Source organism: Cebidichthys violaceus, unplaced genomic scaffold (assembly GCF_023349555.1).
Source record: "Cebidichthys violaceus isolate CVI_PGR_0920_01 unplaced genomic scaffold, fCebVio1.0.p SCAF_14, whole genome shotgun sequence".
Lineage (NCBI taxonomy): Eukaryota > Metazoa > Chordata > Actinopteri > Perciformes > Stichaeidae > Cebidichthys > Cebidichthys violaceus.
Genome location: NW_027176307.1, coordinates 7,526,213 through 7,546,894, shown reverse-complemented (window position 1 = coordinate 7,546,894; position 20,682 = coordinate 7,526,213). Strand labels below are relative to the sequence as shown.

General features: G+C 43.1%; 2 protein-coding genes across 2 annotated transcripts; one reads left to right on the top strand and one right to left on the bottom strand.

The window, feature by feature from the left end:
• Nucleotides 1-5,566: 5,566 nt before the first annotated feature.
• LOC137871076 (proteasome subunit alpha type-6) lies at nt 5,567-10,322 on the top strand. The gene is made up of 7 exons (XM_068708661.1): nt 5,567-5,730; nt 6,486-6,580; nt 7,156-7,237; nt 8,891-9,046; nt 9,170-9,348; nt 9,536-9,630; nt 10,118-10,322. Exons 1-7 carry the CDS (start codon nt 5,655-5,657, stop codon nt 10,173-10,175), a joined length of 741 nt encoding a protein of 246 aa, XP_068564762.1. The 5' UTR covers nt 5,567-5,654; the 3' UTR covers nt 10,176-10,322.
• A 1,317-nt stretch (nt 10,323-11,639) lies between these two features.
• On the bottom strand, nt 11,640-14,013 carry LOC137871075 (NF-kappa-B inhibitor alpha-like). The gene is made up of 6 exons (XM_068708660.1): nt 13,707-14,013; nt 13,068-13,173; nt 12,743-12,950; nt 12,550-12,638; nt 12,179-12,439; nt 11,640-12,072 (listed from the first exon to the last, which is right to left on the bottom strand). The coding sequence occupies exons 1-6, from the start codon at nt 13,937-13,939 to the stop codon at nt 12,043-12,045; spliced, it is 927 nt and encodes a 308-aa protein (XP_068564761.1). The 5' UTR covers nt 13,940-14,013; the 3' UTR covers nt 11,640-12,042.
• Between the last annotated feature and the right edge of the window lie 6,669 nt (nt 14,014-20,682).

The following is a 20,682-nucleotide window of genomic DNA, read 5'->3' as shown; positions in this document are numbered from 1 at the left end:
ATATATGAACATTTCATACATGAACTGAGACTGTTGTTTTGCACTTTTTCATGAAGCATGATTGACTGTGCAGGATGATAGAGTGAACTGTATAAGGCATGGCTGACAAAGCTTACCAGTAGAACCTGATAGTTAAGGCCTGTCTGAATATGCCTGCTGGGGAGCACTGAGCGACACTCTGCAAGGTACTCAGCCTAAAACAAAACACTGAGAAAAAGAAGAAGAGGTTTTGGGTTTCCTGCCCTGTGCCACAGCGGAGTGAGACATGTTTACTTCCTCAAGTCGCTGACCTACTCTGGAGAATGGATGTTTTTGTTGTTTGGAGATTTAGATTTTTCTCCAGGTCAAGTTTGATCCATGTGCGTTTTTATTTCTATGTGCTCAGACACATTGCCATTTGAGTTTCTTTGAATCATCATCACATTGCAGAATGTGCAAATAGCGAGGGCATCTAATTTGAAATACAAGTGCCCAGCATCTGTTAATATAATTTGTGCTTTGTCTATTTTGGGGATATTGTGCAGGTTATTTAAGGTAGGATATGTAGGTTAAAACCACAGATATACCCCTGTTCCATGCTTGCTCTATTTGTCACCGCAGACACCTGTTCTTACATGGTTCACTCTGAGAGACCAGCTGATGAGGTCCCAGTCAGCTCTTACTCACTGTTCATACAGTTAATTCATAGACTAAGTCTTTACTGGAAACAGGACAGGTAACAGCAGAGTGGGGGTGAGACTGCTTCAAATCTGGCACTTAGAGGTCACCGTCGCTGTCAGAAGTCTCATGAACTTCCCCGTAAAGTTTTAATTACCATTATGATCCTTACTCCTGGGATTTTGCTCAATAAACTTTTGGTGGGGATTTGTCACCGACTTTACATCTCTGGACAACCTGAGATTTAAATCAAGAGTGCACATGATAAAGTACGCAACTTTCCATACGTCTCTAAATTGTCTCTGACACAAAGCAAAAAAGAGCACATGTCAAAGCATATGGTGTGATTGCACAATCGGCTCATGACTTCTGCTAATGGCAGACGGCCTGCATACAGCCGTTGCCTTTGGTTTAAAGTAAGTAAGTAAGTGAAATGTATTTATAAAGCGCTTTTCACATTCACAAAGTGCTTCACAGGAGTGGAATTACAAGCATAAATAACATAAAGTGACCATGTAAGGGCTAAAAGTTTACATTTAAGACGACACAAAAAACTGAAAGAACACATGGCATAAAAGCATAGGACATGAGTTTCAAACAAACGCCAGTCTGCAAAGTCAACTCACCACATCCAGCTGAAATTCTAAATGAACGATGCGGTATATGTATTTCAGCCGACTGTATAAGCATTGTAATGCATCAACCACATTACATAAACACAAGTTACGTCATGATGTGGAAGAATCACAAGCTCAAGTCAAGTCATGTGGCCCACGGCACCAGTGTTGCCAACGGCTCCTTGTACTATGTTACACTGTATGTCTAGTATTAAAGCGGCACTCTGACAATGTTACTCGAGGGTCACTGTATTTGTCTCAAGGAGTACTTTGTACTTCGTGAAAACGTAGTGTTACGTCTTCTGTGGCTTTGGAGGGAGCTTTCCAAAGTTTCAAGTTTTCAAGTCCGCCCACTGCATTGTGTTGTTGTAGCCACAAGGCTAGTCTTGTGGTATAAAGCCTAACTCCGACAACGCCACTCACTTTTGGTTGAATTGGAAGACACTTTCTTTCATCTACAAAACACACGGTTATCACAGTGAGCTTCTGATTATGTTGTCAAAGATCAATAAAGACACAATATCAGTCACAAGCAAAGGTGATTTATTTATTTTCCTCCCCACGACAATTGTTTACAATCTGGATTCATCAATTATTCTGTTAAAATTGTCAAGACCCAGCAACACAGTATTGAAATGACTGGATAACAGCTAAACAGAGCACAGACATGATAACCTCAATTTGACTGACAGTCCCATCAATAAAAGAGTTGCATGTCATTTAAAGGCTCATACGGCACAGGTCAGGTGTAGCCTAAATTACTTTCACCATGTATCAATATGACTTCACAGCTCGCATCCTTTAACAGTTGCTAACCATTAAAACGACAGACTGGATGCTAAAACCCGAGTTGTGATATAGAAGTAGCAGAAACAATGTAGATCTGTGTTCAGAGTTAAAGCTTCTCCTGTGATGAGGCAAATCAGACTGCCACACCGGGTGATAAGGGACAGAGAACTCACCTGCAACAGATAAATAAAAAACAAACACAGATTGCATCTTAATTCCAGGTAAGTAAACGGGGCCATAACACTCACTGTAGACTGACATGAGATATGAAGGAAGAATCTGAAATCTTCTTTATCTACCATGAGATATTAAAACGGATGCTATTATGCAAGAGCTGAGTGGTGTTTTGTTTTCTATTAAAAGTAAACTACAGTTAGATTTGCTTTCCCTATTCTTAACACATCCAATGTTTAGCTGGAAGATAATTACAGCAGCTCTGAAGTGAATTTGGTCACAAAACCAAAGATATTAGTAAATGAGTGGGGAAATGCAGTAGGCCAGACATAGCTTGCGTTCCACCAACACATTGATGGCCTAAACAGGAACAGAGTAGCACACGTGTTGTTGGAGAGAATTAACGCCGGTGTTTTCCAGTTTGTGTGGCAATAATGTTTTTAAAGGACATGAAGCTCTGAGAGTTTGCTCAGAGTCAAAGACCAATAATTGAGGATATTAGATCAGGAGATCATGCAGGCTTGTTTTATTAAATAAACCAATATAAATATAAAGCAGGTGTGTGTTTATTTTAGAAGCATGACACTTGTTCTGTGCTGCAGAGTAAAGCTTATCTTCCCTCTCTGAAAACCATCATTGCATACATAAATGAGCACACCACCCTGAAGATGCGTGCTGTCTCACTGTCAACCAATCCTTAAGAATTAAGTGAAACCACTAATTGAAACACACCTTGAGACTACTGTGCAACCATTTGGGTGTTTGCAACATGAGAAACCACTAGATAACTTACAAGGAACAGTGTGCAAATTCTAGAAAGGTTTGTAGTAAAAGGAAGCGAGCACACGCCATTGTTATCACACACACGCTCAGCCGACTTTGGCCTCATGCTGCGTGTTAGTCCACTTCAGATAAGCTGTTCCGAGAAGCTGCTCAGAAGCTGCATTCAGGTTCTTAGAAACTGTGTGCTGTAAAATATGATGAATTGTTTTTCTTCTTAAGATAAATGAGTTATTCTGCTTTACATCTTAATGCTTTTTTAGAGCAACACAATGTACATAGTGGTTCTGGGCTCAGGGTTTGTATAGAGAACAACATATAGAAGATTTTTTCAAAGAAATGTATTTGGGAAATTTTAAATACTCTTGTAAAAGATCAATGGTTAGGGAAAGAAAAGCTGGTAAAAATGTTATATATATAGGAAATGAGTCAAAACTACTAATGGTTCATTTTAACTTATGATGGCTTTCAGAGAAACCTAACATTTAAACTTTTGTGGTTGGAAAATAATAGCCAGACTGTGGCTTTGCACTGTGAAAAAGCGTTTTCATAGATGTTGGAGATCCCCCCCCAGATAACCCCACAAGTCAGTCCCACGCCGCTTCTCTTAGACCCGGGGGTGGGGGTCTTTCTGGGTTCAAATGTGAATACAGTGTGCAAATGTAGAGTGAGAACGGAGGCGGGGAAGAGAATACGAAAGGGGCAGAAAGAATGTAGAAGGGTCTCAAAGCAAAGGTGCGGATGTTTAGCAACATAATCTAGGAGCAAATTTATGCTTTGCTTTTTAGTCATTTACTCAGACAGCATCCAAATCGGACCTTAAATCTGAAATGTATTGTTTTATCAAATTAATGTAATCTAAACTCCCCAACTCGTGCAATGAATGTAGGTCGTATTAATAAAGGTGATCTTAAAACCGTCTATTTTAGAATAGAATAGTCTACTCGTGGTTGTGCAGGAGTCGACAAACCTTTTGCAATACTGGATTTTGTATGAATTTTTAAATGATTCACTTCTTATCAAAATACTTTATTGCATACACGGTGTGTGACTGTGTCATATATTTCAGGGCATGGGGTCAATTAGAAACACTCCCATGTACGTCATCTATGAGAGTCACAAATTATATAGTTTTTAAAACAGGATAATGATGTGGAAACCTAACAGGGACTTTTTGCTATAAAACCAGATCAGAACACTTGATAGAAGATTAACACTGTTGGCATTGCAGACCCTTTTGGCAACTTAGTTTCAACCGCTCATCACTGCTCATGATTCCGCTCTGAGTATCCTTATGAGTCACTATCTAAATGTGTGAGTAACTTATAAAGAGGAAGCAAACGTCCTCTCTTCAGCTGCAGCAGTTACCTGGGGACAGAGGGAAAATCCCACACGACACATGCACATTAGCGTTTTTTGTTTTTTTTGCAGGAACAAAAAAGTGGGAATCTTATGCTTATCAGGGGATATAGCTGTGATTTTATGCCACGAATTGAAAAAATAAATAATTTGAAGCTCATGTTCCATTTCAAAGATGGCATTATCTTCGCTTGGCTTATCATGTGATAGGGAAAAGTAAACGTGGGCTCATGAGAGAATCTGTTTTCTTCCCTGTGCAGCTTATGCAGAAATAATGTTGGCATAAAGAAGCTGCTTAGTCTACACCATATTAGTAATATAATAGTTAATGTATCACTAATGTTAAATCTTAAATAACAAAAAAAGGGGCAGGGGCTAAAAAGACGAGACACAGTTGATGTATTGCAAATATACTAAATTCACATTAAACAATGTGGCATAATTAACTCCCCAGTTTCAATATTTAGTTAAAAAAATGTTTATTATAATAAGATTCACAAAGGTAGTTTAGGCCTTCCCCACAGCAGATATGTTGACTTGTCATGATGTTGACATTAATGATGACGCCTTCCCAAGTTAGTGTTCCAGTAAGCCATGTTAGCATGCACAGGGCCTGTTTCATGAGGGCATTTGAACATTTCACAGTCGGAAAAGATAATCAAATGAAGGACTGGTTCCAGGTATTGTTCATGCTGGCTCACTGACACTTGAGTGTATCACAACCATCCTTAGTGTACAACAGTATGACAAGTCAAAACATCAGCAAATTTCAGCTACTTAACATACTGCCTGTCTTCTTAATCCATAATACATCATAGTTTATTAGTCAATTTAATAACTAGTATTATTAATGTATTACTAATGCATTCAAGTGTAGATAGCATGTTATGTGAAAGTTGGTCAAGGTATAGCTAATTTGTAATACTTTATTTACTGTTGGGTACTTATGGCCATACAGTACATTTTTCAAAAATATTCTGCAAAGCAGTTCATAACTATAGCTGTCATATTGTGAGGGGAAGTAACCAAGCTATAATACATCATTCTTAAATGTAGTAAAATGGAAATACTCAAGCCAGTATAAGTAACTTTACCTCAAAATGTTACTTTTCCAAAAACCATTGCGAGTATGATATCACCATGGAAACGAAGCAGGCCTCTGACACCGGATGAAGTTTGGATCCCATCATTCAACTTCCGGGTAAAATATTGTGCATGAAGTAAAATCTGCTCGCAAATTCATTTGGACGAACTTCTCGGCCAACTTTGCCTTGTAAAATGTCCCGAGGCTCAAGTGCAGGGTTTGATCGACACATCACCATCTTCTCTCCCGAAGGAAGGCTCTATCAAGTCGGTCAGTATGCGGACCTGCTCACACTAAAGCCGGCTCGCAGGCTTACCTGTTTGCTAGCTAGCTAAATGCTCTGTCATGGTTCGTGTAGCTTGGCTTCTAGCTTATACATGACACCACGCCAAAGCGAAAGTAGTATCATATAAAGCCACTGAAGTTGTCCTTGTCTCGTGTCAGTTGTTATTTATCGTCTACTTCGCTCATTCTCCAATTACACAAAAAGCGCTACTCACAATGGCTAGCTGGCTAGTATGCTAGTTAGCATATTTAGCATTGCAGTCAAGCGAGCTGATTCATAGCTGAGAGAGACAACTTGGCTAAAGTGTTACGGTTACGTTTATTTAGTTTTGTTATTATTTTTGATTAAACTACTTTCGGTTGTTTTTAAAAATATGAAGCCCATGTGTTGTTTGTGTAATTGATCCTGTCCTTTTAAGATGAACTGGACAGGACTTTAGTTGATGTCATCTGATCAACAACAATCATCACAGATCATGAAGCTGCTCCACAAGCCTTTAATAACAAAACAGATCTTTGTGTTCCCTAATGTGATGTGCAGCCATACAACTCCCTCGATGATTATGTTAAGCTAACTAATCAGATGACTCCAGTCCTCTGCTTGTTGCTTCGGTTTTCTCCGCCTGTGTGTGTACATATTGAACGCTGTGCTTGTTTTGTACATTCCTACCTCACATTCATGTTTTCAGATGAACATGTAAACTTAAAGACACCCTCCTGTGTGTCTTGCTTATTTGCAGAATATGCTTTCAAGGCCATAAACCAAGGTGGACTCACGTCAGTAGCAGTCAGAGGGAAGGACTGTGCAATTGTTGTAACACAAAAGAAAGTACCGGTGAGTCTGTGAGAGTGGAAGCATTGCAACCTGACAGATGAATGGATTCACTTTAGAGCTCTTTACATGGGACATTTCCATGTATTGTCATGGGAACTTGATATGCTTCATTTATTGGTTAGTGATAAATGTACAACAATGCACCTGAGTTTCTCTCCACTTGCATCTACTTAAACTACTGGTAAAATAGTTCACGTCTTTAGAGGTATATATCATGTTTAAAAAAGAGATGAGCAGCAAAAAGAGAAAAAAGCAAGAAATTAAAAGCATTTTTTACGTTTAAACAAATATTTGTGACAATACTTATATTGATGTATTTTTGTTTTCATTTACATAGCTTTTTATTTGCAGGAGGCATAATTTAAGATAGATAGATTGATATTCTTGAATATTTTGCCAAATGTGTGTCTGTCTGCATGTAATATTTTACTGCATTATAGTTTATTCTGATCACATGAATACCCAAGGCACTTATTAGTTGTAAATCTTTTGGATGCAGTACTGCCATAAAAAGATGAGGAAGCTGTCCCTGTTATCACACACTGATCATTTTGTTATGAAACCCTTTCCTACAGGACAAGCTTCTGGATTCTGCCACAGTGACCCACCTCTTCAGAATAACAGATAGTATTGGATGTGTAATGTCTGGCATGACAGGTAAGCTGTGGCGCCTACATTAGGATACATCCACACTAAAAGCCCGGTTTGAAACAAAATCCATCTCCGTCTATACTAGCACGCCTGGAAACTAATGTCAAGTGACTACTCATGTACACTGGGCATGGGGTGCTGGTGTAAACAGGAAGTAGATTGGTTGCTTAGTTACAGAAAATACAACAAAAGTATTATAGTAGTCTTTAATATTAAAAAGCAGTGCTCAATACTTAAGATCTTCCTCTAAAATCCTCCTCTATAAACACATTTTGTGGAAAGTTTTATTTGTCTAACTTGTGGTTACAGCGCTGCGTCTCTCTCTCTCTCTCTCTCTCTCTCTCTCTCTCTCTCTCTCTCATCAAATTTACTTTAAAATCAACACTTACACATAATGGTTTACTAGATTATGTGTCCATAAATGTGGTCAACACACGTCTCTCACCCGTTCCCTCTCGGTTTCGTTGTTGTCTGTTCTCACTGCTGGTGATTGAAGTCTCTTACTGGAGAGCATTTAATGTTTGTGTTCCTTTACAGTTTCTGTGTGGACTTCACAATAGTTGAGCAGAACAAAATAAGCATTAATAGGCAAAGGAAAGTCCTCCGTTTTGAGTCCATCCTCCTCAAAGCCGCAAACCGTGACTTCAGACGTCTGCTCCGTAGGTCTGATAACGCCGCTCGCTAATCGCTCCAATAACAGCTGCTTCCTCCACATGTCAGCAGTAGTATGATTTTAAAATGTAGATTTTAACTGGACAACAGCTGCTAGTTTAGACAACAAGGTCACCAACACCTGTAATCAGTTCTCCATGTTGAATTAACCTGCTAGTCGATTGATAATCAAGGCTGCTGTTTGTTTTCTTCCGGGAAATGGTCATGTGATGAATCAGGGAAGGACACGTCGTGCCTGCTAAGAACCAATCAAGTAGCAAACATGGGAGTCTACGTCATCGTTTTAAAAGTTCTGCGGTTCTGCCTGTCCACACTACAAGGTTACCCCGGTGTTTTCAATCTTACCCGGCTTCAGTAGCGTTTCCAAACTTTCCGGTGCCCTAAAACTCTGGCGTAGTAAGGTGGATGTAGCCTTAATGTGTATAGTAAGCAGTCTGTTATTTATCAATAGGGTTTATTGGTTTTAGATTTTCTGAATGTAGCTGAGGAATTAATCAAAAGGTAGTAAAACTGAATTTTGATGGATACAACTTTCATGTTTTTAGTTGCTTAGTTTTTTTCTTCAGCAGCGTGTTTGCATTTTCTTCTCATTTTTCTCCTCACTTTCTATTAACTGAAGCATTTAAAGTATTGCTCATCGTAAACTTGCCACCGTTGTAAACCATGGTCGCGACAGGAAATGCAGTAGGTTTTTAGTATAAAGGCAAAAAAAAAAATACCGCTTTTCAAAAATAGTATTTTCCTTTCAAATTGAAAGTGATGAGTCTTACGGATCATTTGACATCTCTGTTCTTCTCAGTCACAGCATTCACTGTAGCTGACGGTTCCTCTTTCCACACAAATGTTATTTTTGCCATGAGAGCAGCTTTCTCTTGTTTATCATTGAAACCTTGCATTAGGGAGTACCTTTGTGACTGTGGGACATTTAAACGGGGGCTTTGAACCAATCGCCCACTTTTCCCTCCACCTCACCCTCGTCTCCTTCAGCTGACAGCAGGTCCCAAGTCCAGCGAGCTCGCTACGAGGCAGCCAACTGGAAGTACAAGTACGGTTATGAGATTCCAGTGGACATGCTGTGTAAGAGGCTTGCTGACATCTCACAAGTCTACACACAGAATGCTGAGATGCGACCACTGGGCTGCTGTAAGTGTCTTTCTTTATTTGCTGTCCCGTTCGGGGTTTTCTCATGACCCTAAAGTAGTGATCTATCAGTGTAAAACACTGGAGCCAAATGTCCTAATCCTCCCTGTTTGCTGTTGCCTGCAGGCATGATCATGATCGGCATAGACGAGGAGCACGGCGCCCAGGTGTACAAATGCGACCCAGCAGGCTACTACTGCGGCTTCAAGGCCACCGCCGCTGGAGTGAAGCAGACAGAAGCCACCAGCTTCCTGGAGAAGAAAGTGAAAAAGAAACTGGACTGGACCTTTGAACAAACTATTGAGGTACAAAAATGTCTTTACTCGGATGTAACACAGGTTGATAAGGAAGGAGCATGATTGTGAAAGTAACCTTAGAGGTGGTTTCCAGCTGTGTGGCTTCTAATTTTAGCATTATATGGATGTTGAGTAAATACTTAGATACCATGTAATAGAAATATCATAAACACATCTCAACATTTCTTCTTTTCAGACGGCAATCTCTTGTCTGTCAAGTGTTCTCTCTATTGACTTCAAGCCCTCTGAGCTCGAGGTGGGTGTTGTCACAATGCAGGACCCCAAGTTCAGGTAAATGACCGGCAATACATGGTGATTTGATCCAGCACCACTTTGTTACCCCTGTAAGATGAGACTAACAGTGGACCAAATAGAGTTCTCTCATCTTTGGTTATTGGTGCTCACATTCAGCATGATGTTTCAGAGGGACTGTGTAGAGAAACATATGTAGGCCCTGGTTACCACGTCACCTTAAGACACTCTCGATAGGTTTGGGTCAGGGATAAAACCATCGATTGGTTTCATTAATCTGCAGCAATCGATGAATTGTTTTGTCTATAAAATGTCAGTAAACGGTAGAAATGCCAGTTGTAATTTCTCTCAGCATAAGGTAATGTACTCAAACTGCTCAATTTATTCAACCAACAGTCCACTTACTATTGTATATGGCAAAGAAAATCATCAAATAGCCTTACTGCCTGCTCTTTATTGATGAATGATGGTGTTCTATTAAAGGTTAGGATACAATCGTCATCTTCCGCCCTGTCCTCTCTCTCAGGATTCTGACGGAGACTGAAGTGGACGTTCACCTGGTGTCCCTGGCAGAGCGGGACTGAGTGAGCAGAGACGCGTCGCCTGTCTGATTTAAGATAGAGCATGATGGGATATGCAGTTCCCAGATGGAGGCTGGTGTTATCTTTGTTTTGCTGTACATTCACCCCCACTGTTTCATTCAACAATAAAAAGTTTTTCGAGTAAAATAACCATTGTCTCTCGACCTGTTCTGTATTTTTTGTGAAGATAGTGATTATTTTTTGCACATGGATCCGTTTCCATTTTTCAGACAAATGTACGCTATGAATATGTATGTAAGCTCTATAACTTCTGGCCTCTGTTATTGTCTGTGAGTTGAGTTTAGCAGCAGGGGAAACGTTTCTGGGAACAAGAGAGCGTGTGCAGAGCTCAACCTCTGAGCTTCCTGTTGTGGCTCTGAACACACTAAAATCACGTGACATACCGACGTACTGCGGAGAGCTTGTTTTACTACAAAGTGATGTTGACCTCATTTTCTCAACATTTCAGCTTTTTATTTTTACGCACATGGAGCATGTCAGAAATAGACTGCTTTGCACTCACCGGATATGTCTTACCAGTAGTTTCTATATGCAAAGGGACATTTGTTCCCCTTTCAAAATGGTTTTGACAAAGCTGACATATGGCCTAGTGTGTCATGGGGAAACGGTGGCTTCAGCTCAGCATTTAATTTATATGATCATCAGTAAAACTATTTCTCATCAGTCTTCTGCTACACTGCTTTCTACAGCTATTATAGTATCAGAATGGCTAAAATGTCTTTTTTGCTGTATGAATTCATATTTAATGCCCCTCTCTTAGGTCATTTCCACTGTCCTTAAAAGGTAACATTGACTGTGGAAAATCCCCCTGCAGTCCTGTACAGGTTTAGTTCATGTTTATGAGGACTATTACAGGCGACATGCAGTACACACTATTACACCTAATCACTCTGGGACATTTTCTCTGTGTCGCCTTCAGGTCTACTTCATACTGGGAATTAGAGCAAGTTCCTGGTTATTTGAGGTCATTTCTCTCTGGAAAATTCTTGACAATTCTACACAACTCTATCAACATATCTCTGTTGTACTTCCCAGACGCCTCCAAAGTTTCCTGGTCATTGTGACAGCAGTCAGACTGATAACTACTTCTGGCCCATTTCCAGTATTGGTAAAAGACACTTCCTAGTAAAAAAGTTGCTCTGTATTTCTAGCGAGCGCCAGTTCCGAGCTGCCATTCAGCGGTAGCGTTGGGCGGAATGTTTACGTACACCATGTTCCTCTTATGCCGCCCAGGGACTTTCAACGCGGTGACTCAGAGACCCGGTGACTTCGCCCCAACAAGGAAATCCCAGACTGTTCTAAGTGGGATCGTTTTTGTCTTTCACAAGTCTGGGCGATGACTGTCTTCCTCGTCACTTTGTTTAAGTGAGAAATAATGCTCATTTTAAAATGTGGAAAGGCCGTGAAACACAGAAGGAAATAAAAGTCACACCAGTCACAGCTGTGTATATTTATAAACTTATTTTTATTCAGAACAACTTTTTGTTAATAGTGTTTAAATTCACACATATGTACAGGTACAAAAATAATATCTCTGTATTTACAATATATTACACACGTCTTGTCTGGTATATACACAATGTATATTTACAGTATATAGAAGGACTATGGAGGTCGTGGTCTTGCTGTCTTATGGTGTTTCGGTGCAGATCATTCTGTGATCCGCACCGGGCTTGACCAGACCGGAAACCGTCTTCATCCACGTTCTTTTGATCTCAGGGCCAGCACCTGTGGACTTGGGCCTGGACGGGGGACGTGGACTGATGTGTCCCTCGTTAGGGGCTGTGGCTGGGCCACATAGTAGCAGCTTCACTGTCATTCACACCGCCGGTAGACGGGACGCTTCCGTTTACTTTCCGAACTTTATGTCATCGTATAGCTGCAGGAGAGAAAATAAAAGACGTTAGGAACCCAGACTTTAAAAACAAGATCATATGAAATCTTCAGGCGCTTTTGCCTTTGAGGACCCTGATTCAGAAACTAACCTCATCCTCCGATGAATCCAGATCCTCCATATCGCTCTCATCTGATTCGCTGTCAGGCAGCTCCCTCAGCTCCTGCGGCGTTCTCTCGTACAGTTGGTGGCGGATCTCCTCGCTCTGACGTCCGTAGGTGAGGTGGTACGGCGTGAAGCCGCCGTAGTTCAAGCAGTTCACGTCAGCGCCAAGCTCAAGGAGGCGCCGGACCAGAGTGGGGTTCTGGAGGTCTACGGCCAGATGGAGCGAAGTCCGTCCACTGCACTGTTCCTATGAGCAACAACGTAAAGAAACACTGTTAGGTCGCTGCTGCATCACACCAAGGTTGTCCTGACATCCTTTTTGTTAAACTGGCTGCCTCTTGGGCTGATGACACATACCTGTGCATTGATGTCTGCACCCAGCCGAACAAGGCTTTCAACCAATGAGATGTAGCCATTAATGGACGCCAAGTGGAGACAGTTATGTCCTGTGGAGAGGAAAAGCTCAGTTAATAACCAAATTCAAGAACTTCTTAAGTGAGACATGAAAGTCTGCGTGTCTTCAGGGGTTCCATTTTAACTCTGTACTTACCACTGTAGTTGGGGAAGGACGCCATAGAGGCGATGTGGCGCTGGCAGTTCTGGGTGATGACGCCGAAGCAGGCGAGGGAGCCCTTCTTGCAGGCGATGTGGAGAGCCGTGTTCCCGCTGTCATCGGCCAGACGTGGGTCACTGCCGGCCTTCAGGAGCCTCTCCACTAACTGAGGCTGCTCTGTGATCACTGCCAGGTGGAGGGCAGTCTGGGGAGGACACGTTCAGAAAATATATTTAAATATCATCCTGACTTCAAAAGGTAATTTGTGTGTATGAGGAGGAAGGTGTGGCTTTGTATTCAGTCATGTCTTTGGGGTTATTACCTGTCTCTGGTGGTTCTGTGCATTGAGGAAGGGGTGATTGTGAGAAAGTTTGATCATCTGAAAGGCATGTTCTGTGGCTTCATGAATGATGGCCAAGTGGAGGAGCCTGTGTGGTGAGGAGGAGGGGGGAAAGAGAGAGAGGTTAGTTAAAATAGTGCTTTTCAAAAAAAATAAAAAATGTACGCACTGAGGAAGTGGTTCCAGCTAAGTACGAAAGAACAAAGCCCGAGCAGTGGAGCGTTTCGCAAGACCGGAGTTTTGTCGGGTTATTTCCACCAGTTGTTGCTTGACACATCTGATGCTTTATCAGTTCCTGGCACTGGGCCAGGGACTTTCCTGAACACGCAGAGCGGACTTTAGCACCGCCCATACTGCGCTCTCAGCCAAAGTACACACACACACTCACTCACTGAGGACGCGCTTTGTTGCACACGCACACACTTTTTAAAGGCCTCTTGTTTTCGTGCAAATTTCGACATTTTCATGCGTAATTTCGAAGCTTTTTCATAGTTTTTCTATGCATTCAATTTGAACTTTGCATGCTGCGCTCGAGTGCTTTTGATTTACGCATATCTGATTTACTCAGAAGGAAGAAACGTGCTAATGCGCTGTGCATGATTAATCTACAAAAAAACTTACGTGTCACCGTCGTCGGTCACTACAGATCTCCACGGTTCGTATTCCGGTGTGAGCTCCTCGCTTATGTTCACATGCATGTCCTCAAACTCGTTCACCAGCTCGTCCTCCTTCAGGGAATCCAGGCCGCTGTCGAAACGGTCCTCTTGGCAAGGCAGCATTTTCCCGTGTTTGGGCTCCATGCTGTCGAAGTTATATTCCATTTGATTGCGGTTAGATACTCGGTGGACGTCCATGGTGACTTTGCGACTGTCAGAAAACACAGTTCCGTCTCTCTCCAAAGGTCAGGGCAGAGTAGTGGCGTCGAAGAAGAAGAGCTGGGTTTTGTGCGCTCGGTGGGCGGGGCTTCAGTGGGGAATTCCGATTGACTTATCTCAGGTCTGACAAGGGAAATCACACCGAGCTTGTGCTTTTGTGAGAAAAATCCCCCCCTCTCCCTCCCAAAGAGACTCAGAATGAAATCTTGTAGTTTCCTATTAGACACCTATTTTCACCTGTGATGTAGGTTAGGGAACATGTCATGATTTATGTCAATGAATGAGACACCATGGGCATGAATGAAAGGGAGGCAGCCCCAAACTGGCTCTTGAATAATTCCCTTCTGCACTGGGGAAATTATCTATTTCAAGTGGCTAACCAAAGTCTTTCTATATATATATATATACTTATATATATATATATATATATATATATATATATATATATATATATATATAATATATATATATATATACTTATATATATATATATATATACTTATATATATATATATATATATATACTTATATATATATATATATATATATATATATATATACTTATATATATATATATATATATATATAAGTATATATATATATATACCATTTACTTACTTTTGGCCTAATTGAAATCAGTTTAAAAAGAGACAAATTTAGTTTACAATTTACACTGAAGATTAACTATAGCCCACACCTATACACTAATATGTCATGTCATAACCATGCTATAACTAATTTTACTTGCAAAGCACATTGATATTGTTGCTCCGTGTACAGTCTCTTATGTAAATACCACAGAATGCAAGGGAGACCATCTTATTTGACTTTTTTGTGTGTTAATCAGATTTGTGCTGTTACTTTACTAAAGAAGAGTTTGCAGCATTAGGCTACTAGTGTTCCACTGAGCAGGGTAAAACAACATCAATGTTTTTTTATGTATATTTGTATTCTACTTAATTCTCTGTCACCATCAAATAATGTTACAGTTTCAAAAGAGATGACAAATGACAAGAAGTTAATGTTTCGTTTTTGTGATCAGACCTGACAAACTCGCCTTTTGCCCTGAGGCAGGTCATGCTTTTGTAACCTGCTGGGATTTGCAAAAATAGTGTATGTGGTGCAACAACGTAAAAAAAAAACTTCAGACAGAAGAAGATGGCAGGATTTCATCAATCGTGTCTGTACAAGGTTACACTACAAAGTGGATTTACGCAGCACACAAAGTGCAGAGGAAGGGGAAAGACTCTAAAGTTTCCTCGTGGAGACTCCCTTATGAAACCAACACTGCATGTTCCACAATGGAATGTTCTGGACTTACCCATGTAGCATTGCACATGCTTAACACACCACTGGAGGTCAAATCCTGCACAAATTAGCTTTAATCCTGGAAAACACAGCTTTTACTCATGCAGAAAATGTATGACTTTTGGTAGGAATTTTGAATATTTTCCTTGTCTTTTTTTTACAGTGTTGTGACTTTCCTTGTGATATTTTTTTTCTGCATTTGTCCCATAGTTGTTTTTAGTCAAGTCTTTAAGAGGAAATGACTTTCTGTTGCGCAACATGGTGGCAAAGTGCGTGACAGAGCTACCTGTCTGTGCTCCCCTGACATTTAAGACAAAACTCCCAGGATCCCTTTTGTTTACATTCTTATTGTGAAAGGTAGGCTTGGTGAAAACATAGCAACAATATCCAAAAGCGGTGTAGCATTCACACGTCTATGGGGCAACCCTCAGTCAAACACACGCACACGTTTACACTCCCAGCATGGCTGTGATGTCATCTATCTCTCGAGTGTCTGTGGGTGCGTCAGATCAGACAAATCAATCATCTTTTGTATCTTACTTGAATTCCGCACATTCTGCCAAATATCACCATGAGGCATTTGGGGACAAACTGTTCTTGCTGCCCTGTGGTATTTCTCCCATTGCTAAGATTGCGTGCTTGTGTGTTCGTATGGCCAAATATTTACCTCACATGGGAAATACTGGGACTTCCACTTTACATACTTGAGATGTTTTATTTTTTTTGTAAAGCTGTGCAAGTGCTCTTGTCTCCACTAGCTTATGTTTACCTCAGGTTGCTATGGACACCAACCACTGAGAAAGCGCTGACGCCAGTTCAGTGTCAAGAGCTGCACATTGCCCTCTGTCTGTGCGTTGGAAAAGCACCATTTACTGTATCTGAGTCAGTACAGTGCCTCAGGGGGCATCACACCCTGTTGGTGAAGTGCTAAAGTCATGAAACTATCGCTTTTTCTCTATTGACCAACTAACACCAACCTCACCCTTTGAAAAAAGGGTTGTTACCCTGTGCGCTACACTTAGTTGCAGTCTAATACCACAGCTCTGTAATAAATTCTACCTTTATGAGGGCTATAATGTTCAGTTTTTGTTGAAAGTGTTCAGTGTTGATTCCATTGTACAATCACTTTGGAACCTGTTTGTGTTGCTGTTGAATTATATGAAGTGGTGTTCATACGTCTACCCTTGACATAAATGGAATGGAGAAGATATTATTTTAACACCCCTCAGCACAATGCAATTCTGCAGCACAAAGCCTCCTCAATGATTTATTTGAATAAACACCTCTCTCTAAAAATGGAAAATTATAACCATGATGAAGGTAGGATCTATTACAGAGCTGTAATACTAGACTGCATTAGTTCAGTGTATCAGGTTGGGTTTTTAGGTGTACCCAGATTGTCAACTAAATGATTAATCCAGGCAACAAAAATATGCCATTACTGTAGCACCCCGTTGCCACAGAGACCCGGTTCAAACACCGTGAAGGCATGTACAGGCAAGAGGCAGCGTTGTTATGAAAATAGCAAACTTTATTAGTACAATAACTATTTGCTTTAGTCAATGACAGCTGGTTTGGTGGGCAGGAGGAGTTCTCAGACCATGTGCTAGGATAGGCACCACAAACAATTTAAAGAAAAAGAAAAGAAACAAAAGACCAAGGCAGTGTCCCACTAGCGGCTGTCCAGCAACCCAGCCACCCCCACTTGGATTCCCCCCCACAGCTACAATTGGGTGTACGGCTCAGGAAGCTCTGAAACCAACCATCCCCCAAACACACGCCGTCCCCTCTGTACAGGATGCCTCCCAGACACTGAGCTCCCGACGCACCCCTACAATGCGCTCCACACCAAGTCTCCGCTCGTTGCGAGAGAGAAAGCGGACGGACTCCCAGCACACCCGCTCGTGGCGGCGGAGACAAAGAACGGGCTCTCGGCACACCCGCTCGTGGCAGCGGAGACAAAGAACGGGCTCTCGGCACACCGCTCGTGACGGCGGCGAGAAAGACAAAAATAACATGATTTGCCAGCAGGTGCATCTTTTCACCTAATCAGGGCCCGTGCAACCCATAACCCGTCCGGCGGACCCAATCGTTTTCTCCCCGTCAGTTTCACTTGGTTACATTCACCCCCCCTCTAAATCACTCAGTGTCCCACTGATGGCCTATGTCCCATCCAGATCCCACATCACCCTTCCCTAATCCTTCAGCTAACCCTGTAAAAACCTGTTTCAACACCGCCACGCAAGCCTGCTGCAACTGCGCCACTCCTACAGGAGCCCCTCCCTTCTCCCTTAGATGGCTTACCGCAGACCTCGGCAGCTGGTGCGGGTTAGAATGAACCCCAGCAGTAGCACGCTTGGACCTTCGAAGTAGAGGTGATGGCAAAGGCCCAGGTGATGGCACTGGATGAGGTAACCTCCCACCTGCACTTACTTCCTCCTCGCCTACCAGGAGGGTAGCCCCCGTTAGATGGGGGGGAGACAGCTCTTCCAAGCCAACTGCCCCCTCTCTTTCCCCATCCCCTTTTTCCTCCAAAACGCTCCCTTGCGCACCCGGGACATCAGCCCCAATGATCACCAGCAGAGAGTCGTCCGAATCGGACTCTACATCGGGCAGTGAGGACTTAGCCACCCCCTGAACCCCCGGTTTCTGCACATCCCAACACGGGAGCGGAAATTAACTTTTGTTTTAATGCTTCAAAAGCATCTTCACAGGTTGCATCCCACGTCCGGCCAAACACAGGGGTCGAAGAGGCTTTCCTCCCCCCTTTTTCTGACAGCTGTGTGGACAGAGCGTGGAGTGGGGCTGCCAACTTAGCAAAGTTTCTCACAAATCTCCTGTAGAAACCCAGGAACGATTTCAACTCCGCCACACTCTGTGGTCGACGCCACTCTGCAACCGCCTGGATCTTCCCCGGATCAGTAGCCACTCCAGTAGCTGATATGACATGTCCCAGGTAAACAACTTCTGACTGAAAGAATGAGCACTTACTCAACTTGACCTTGAGATTAAACTGCTCCAGCCGGGACAACACCAAATCTAGGCGCTCCAGGTGCTGCTCAATGGTAGACGAAAACACCACAATGTCATCCAGATACAGGAGAAGCGACTGGAACCTCTGGTCCCCCAAAATTCGCTCCATCAACCGCTGAAAGGTACCTGGCGCATTACAGAGCCCAAATGGCGTCCGTGTAAATTCATACAGGTGCAGAATGCAGTCTTACTACAATCTTTCTCAGCCACCCCCACTTGATGGTACCTACTCGCCAGGTCCAGGGTGGTAAACCACCTTGCCCCACTCAAAGCATCCAAGGACTCTTCGATACGTGGAAGAGGGAAAGCATCTCGGCGTGTTCTTGCATTAAGCTGCCTGTAATCCACACAAAGCCTTAGCGACCCATCCCTCTTCCTCACCATCACCAAGGGAGAGCAGTAGGGACTACTGCTTTCCCTGATAATGCCCTGCAGCAATAGCTGTGCTATATGCGCTTTGACTTCCTCATACTGACTTGGGGGTATACGCCGGTAGCGCTGCCTAACCGGGACGTCATCCAGGACTGGAATCTCATGCTCTATCACGTTCGTAAATCCCAAATCCATGTCTGACCTTGCGAAGACCCCAGAATGTTTATTCAGGAGCTGCCTCACTTTCCGTACCTGTTCAACAGTCAGCCCTGGAAATTCCTGTGCGGCTACCTCCGGGGGCAGCTGCTGCCGCTCCGCATCCCCACCAGCCCGTTCGCACAACAAGACTCGCTCTTCCTGCGGCCCTACTCGTTCAAATGCTACAGGGACAGTACCACCCGACACCACTTCCACCGAATGTATTGAGCCAAGACAGGTCTGAGATTCAATATTCGCATCCACAAGCCCTACATTCACCACTGGTACTGCAACCTGTCCATTCTCCACTGGAACTACTGCACTGGAAACGAGCAACTCCTCTGGGAGGCTCCCCTCCCCTGCCCCTAATGACTCTACACACACAAATGAGCCTGACAAAGCCTGCCCAGGTGGAACTGACACGGGTACAAAACACATTGATCCAGCCGGAACGCGGAAAGGTACGGTGGAATAGGCAAAGCCTATAGGTGAAACAGCCTGCTCCCGCTGGCAAACAGAGAACGCCAAACCCCAAACTTCATCCGAATCAGACGCATAATCCTGCTCCGCATCTGATGCCGACTGCTCCATTTCATAAAACCACTTAATTACGTTCATGCCCAATATGCAAGGAACAGCTATTTTCCGATGTAATGTCGCTGTGTCTGTAGGGTCCCGAACAACCAGAATGCCCCTCCCATTTGCAATCTTGCCCAAGGCACAGACATCCCTCTCGAAATACCCCAAGTAAGGAATGCCCATCCCATTAGCCGTCGACAGGGAAAGCCACTCACAGGTTTTAAGAGTTGGCCTAAAATGCTGCTCAAAAAATGTCTCTGTAATAGTTGACACGTTAGACCCAGTGTCTAGGAGGCATTTAACCTTCACACCACCCAACAAAATTTCCACAGTTGGACATCTGCCCACCAAACATTCATATTCCTCCTTTGAAACTTCCAAGTGTGAGCCCGACTGAACCTCACCTGTAGCTGGACTCATTACCACAGGGGGGGAGAGTTTCCCAGCTGCTCAGCTACATGGGCAAACCTGTCACGGGTGACCTCATGGCGCACCGCCGAAGCTGCCCTTCTGTTTGGAGCCCCTACCCGACACTGTCGCGCCATGTGACCCGCGACCCGACATTTAAAACATATAGGCTGACCATCAGCGTCAAACCTTGGCTGCTCCCCACGTACCCCTGCCCGGCTAGTCCCTAGACCGGATAAATCAGACACTTTCCGTGCCAAATCAAAAATCTGAGCCTGCTGTTGCTTCAGCGTGCTCTCAATCTGGACCTGCTGCTGCTTTAAAGTTTGCAGAATTTTCACCATCAGTGGGTCAGGTTCAGGGAGGGCAGCCGCAACAACTGCATTGGACTCCACAGCTCCTGCTCCTATCTCGCATGAGCTTATCACCCGACGACTCTGACCCGCTGGCCCCCCATCTTCCCACCTCAACGCCTCCTTGCGTAACTCAAAGAAAGGGATTTTAGTATTCTGCCGAATCACCTTCTTTAGCTCCCTACGTAGTGCTAGATCCCGAACATTCTCTGCAAATTGATCACGTAAAGCAAAGTCACTACACCAGGCCTGCTTGATGTCACAATGATTAATATCATCAATAATAGCCATCAGCCCGTGCGAATATTCTCTGACAGATTCCCCTTCTCGCTGCCTCCGATCAAAGAATAGTTTTTGCAATCTGGTCAATGAATCAGGCTGCCTATATACTTCCTTCAAAATCTCCAGAATGCGCCTAGGGTCTCTCCTCTCGCTCTGAGACCGATATCGTATCTCCTGTCTGGCTTCCCC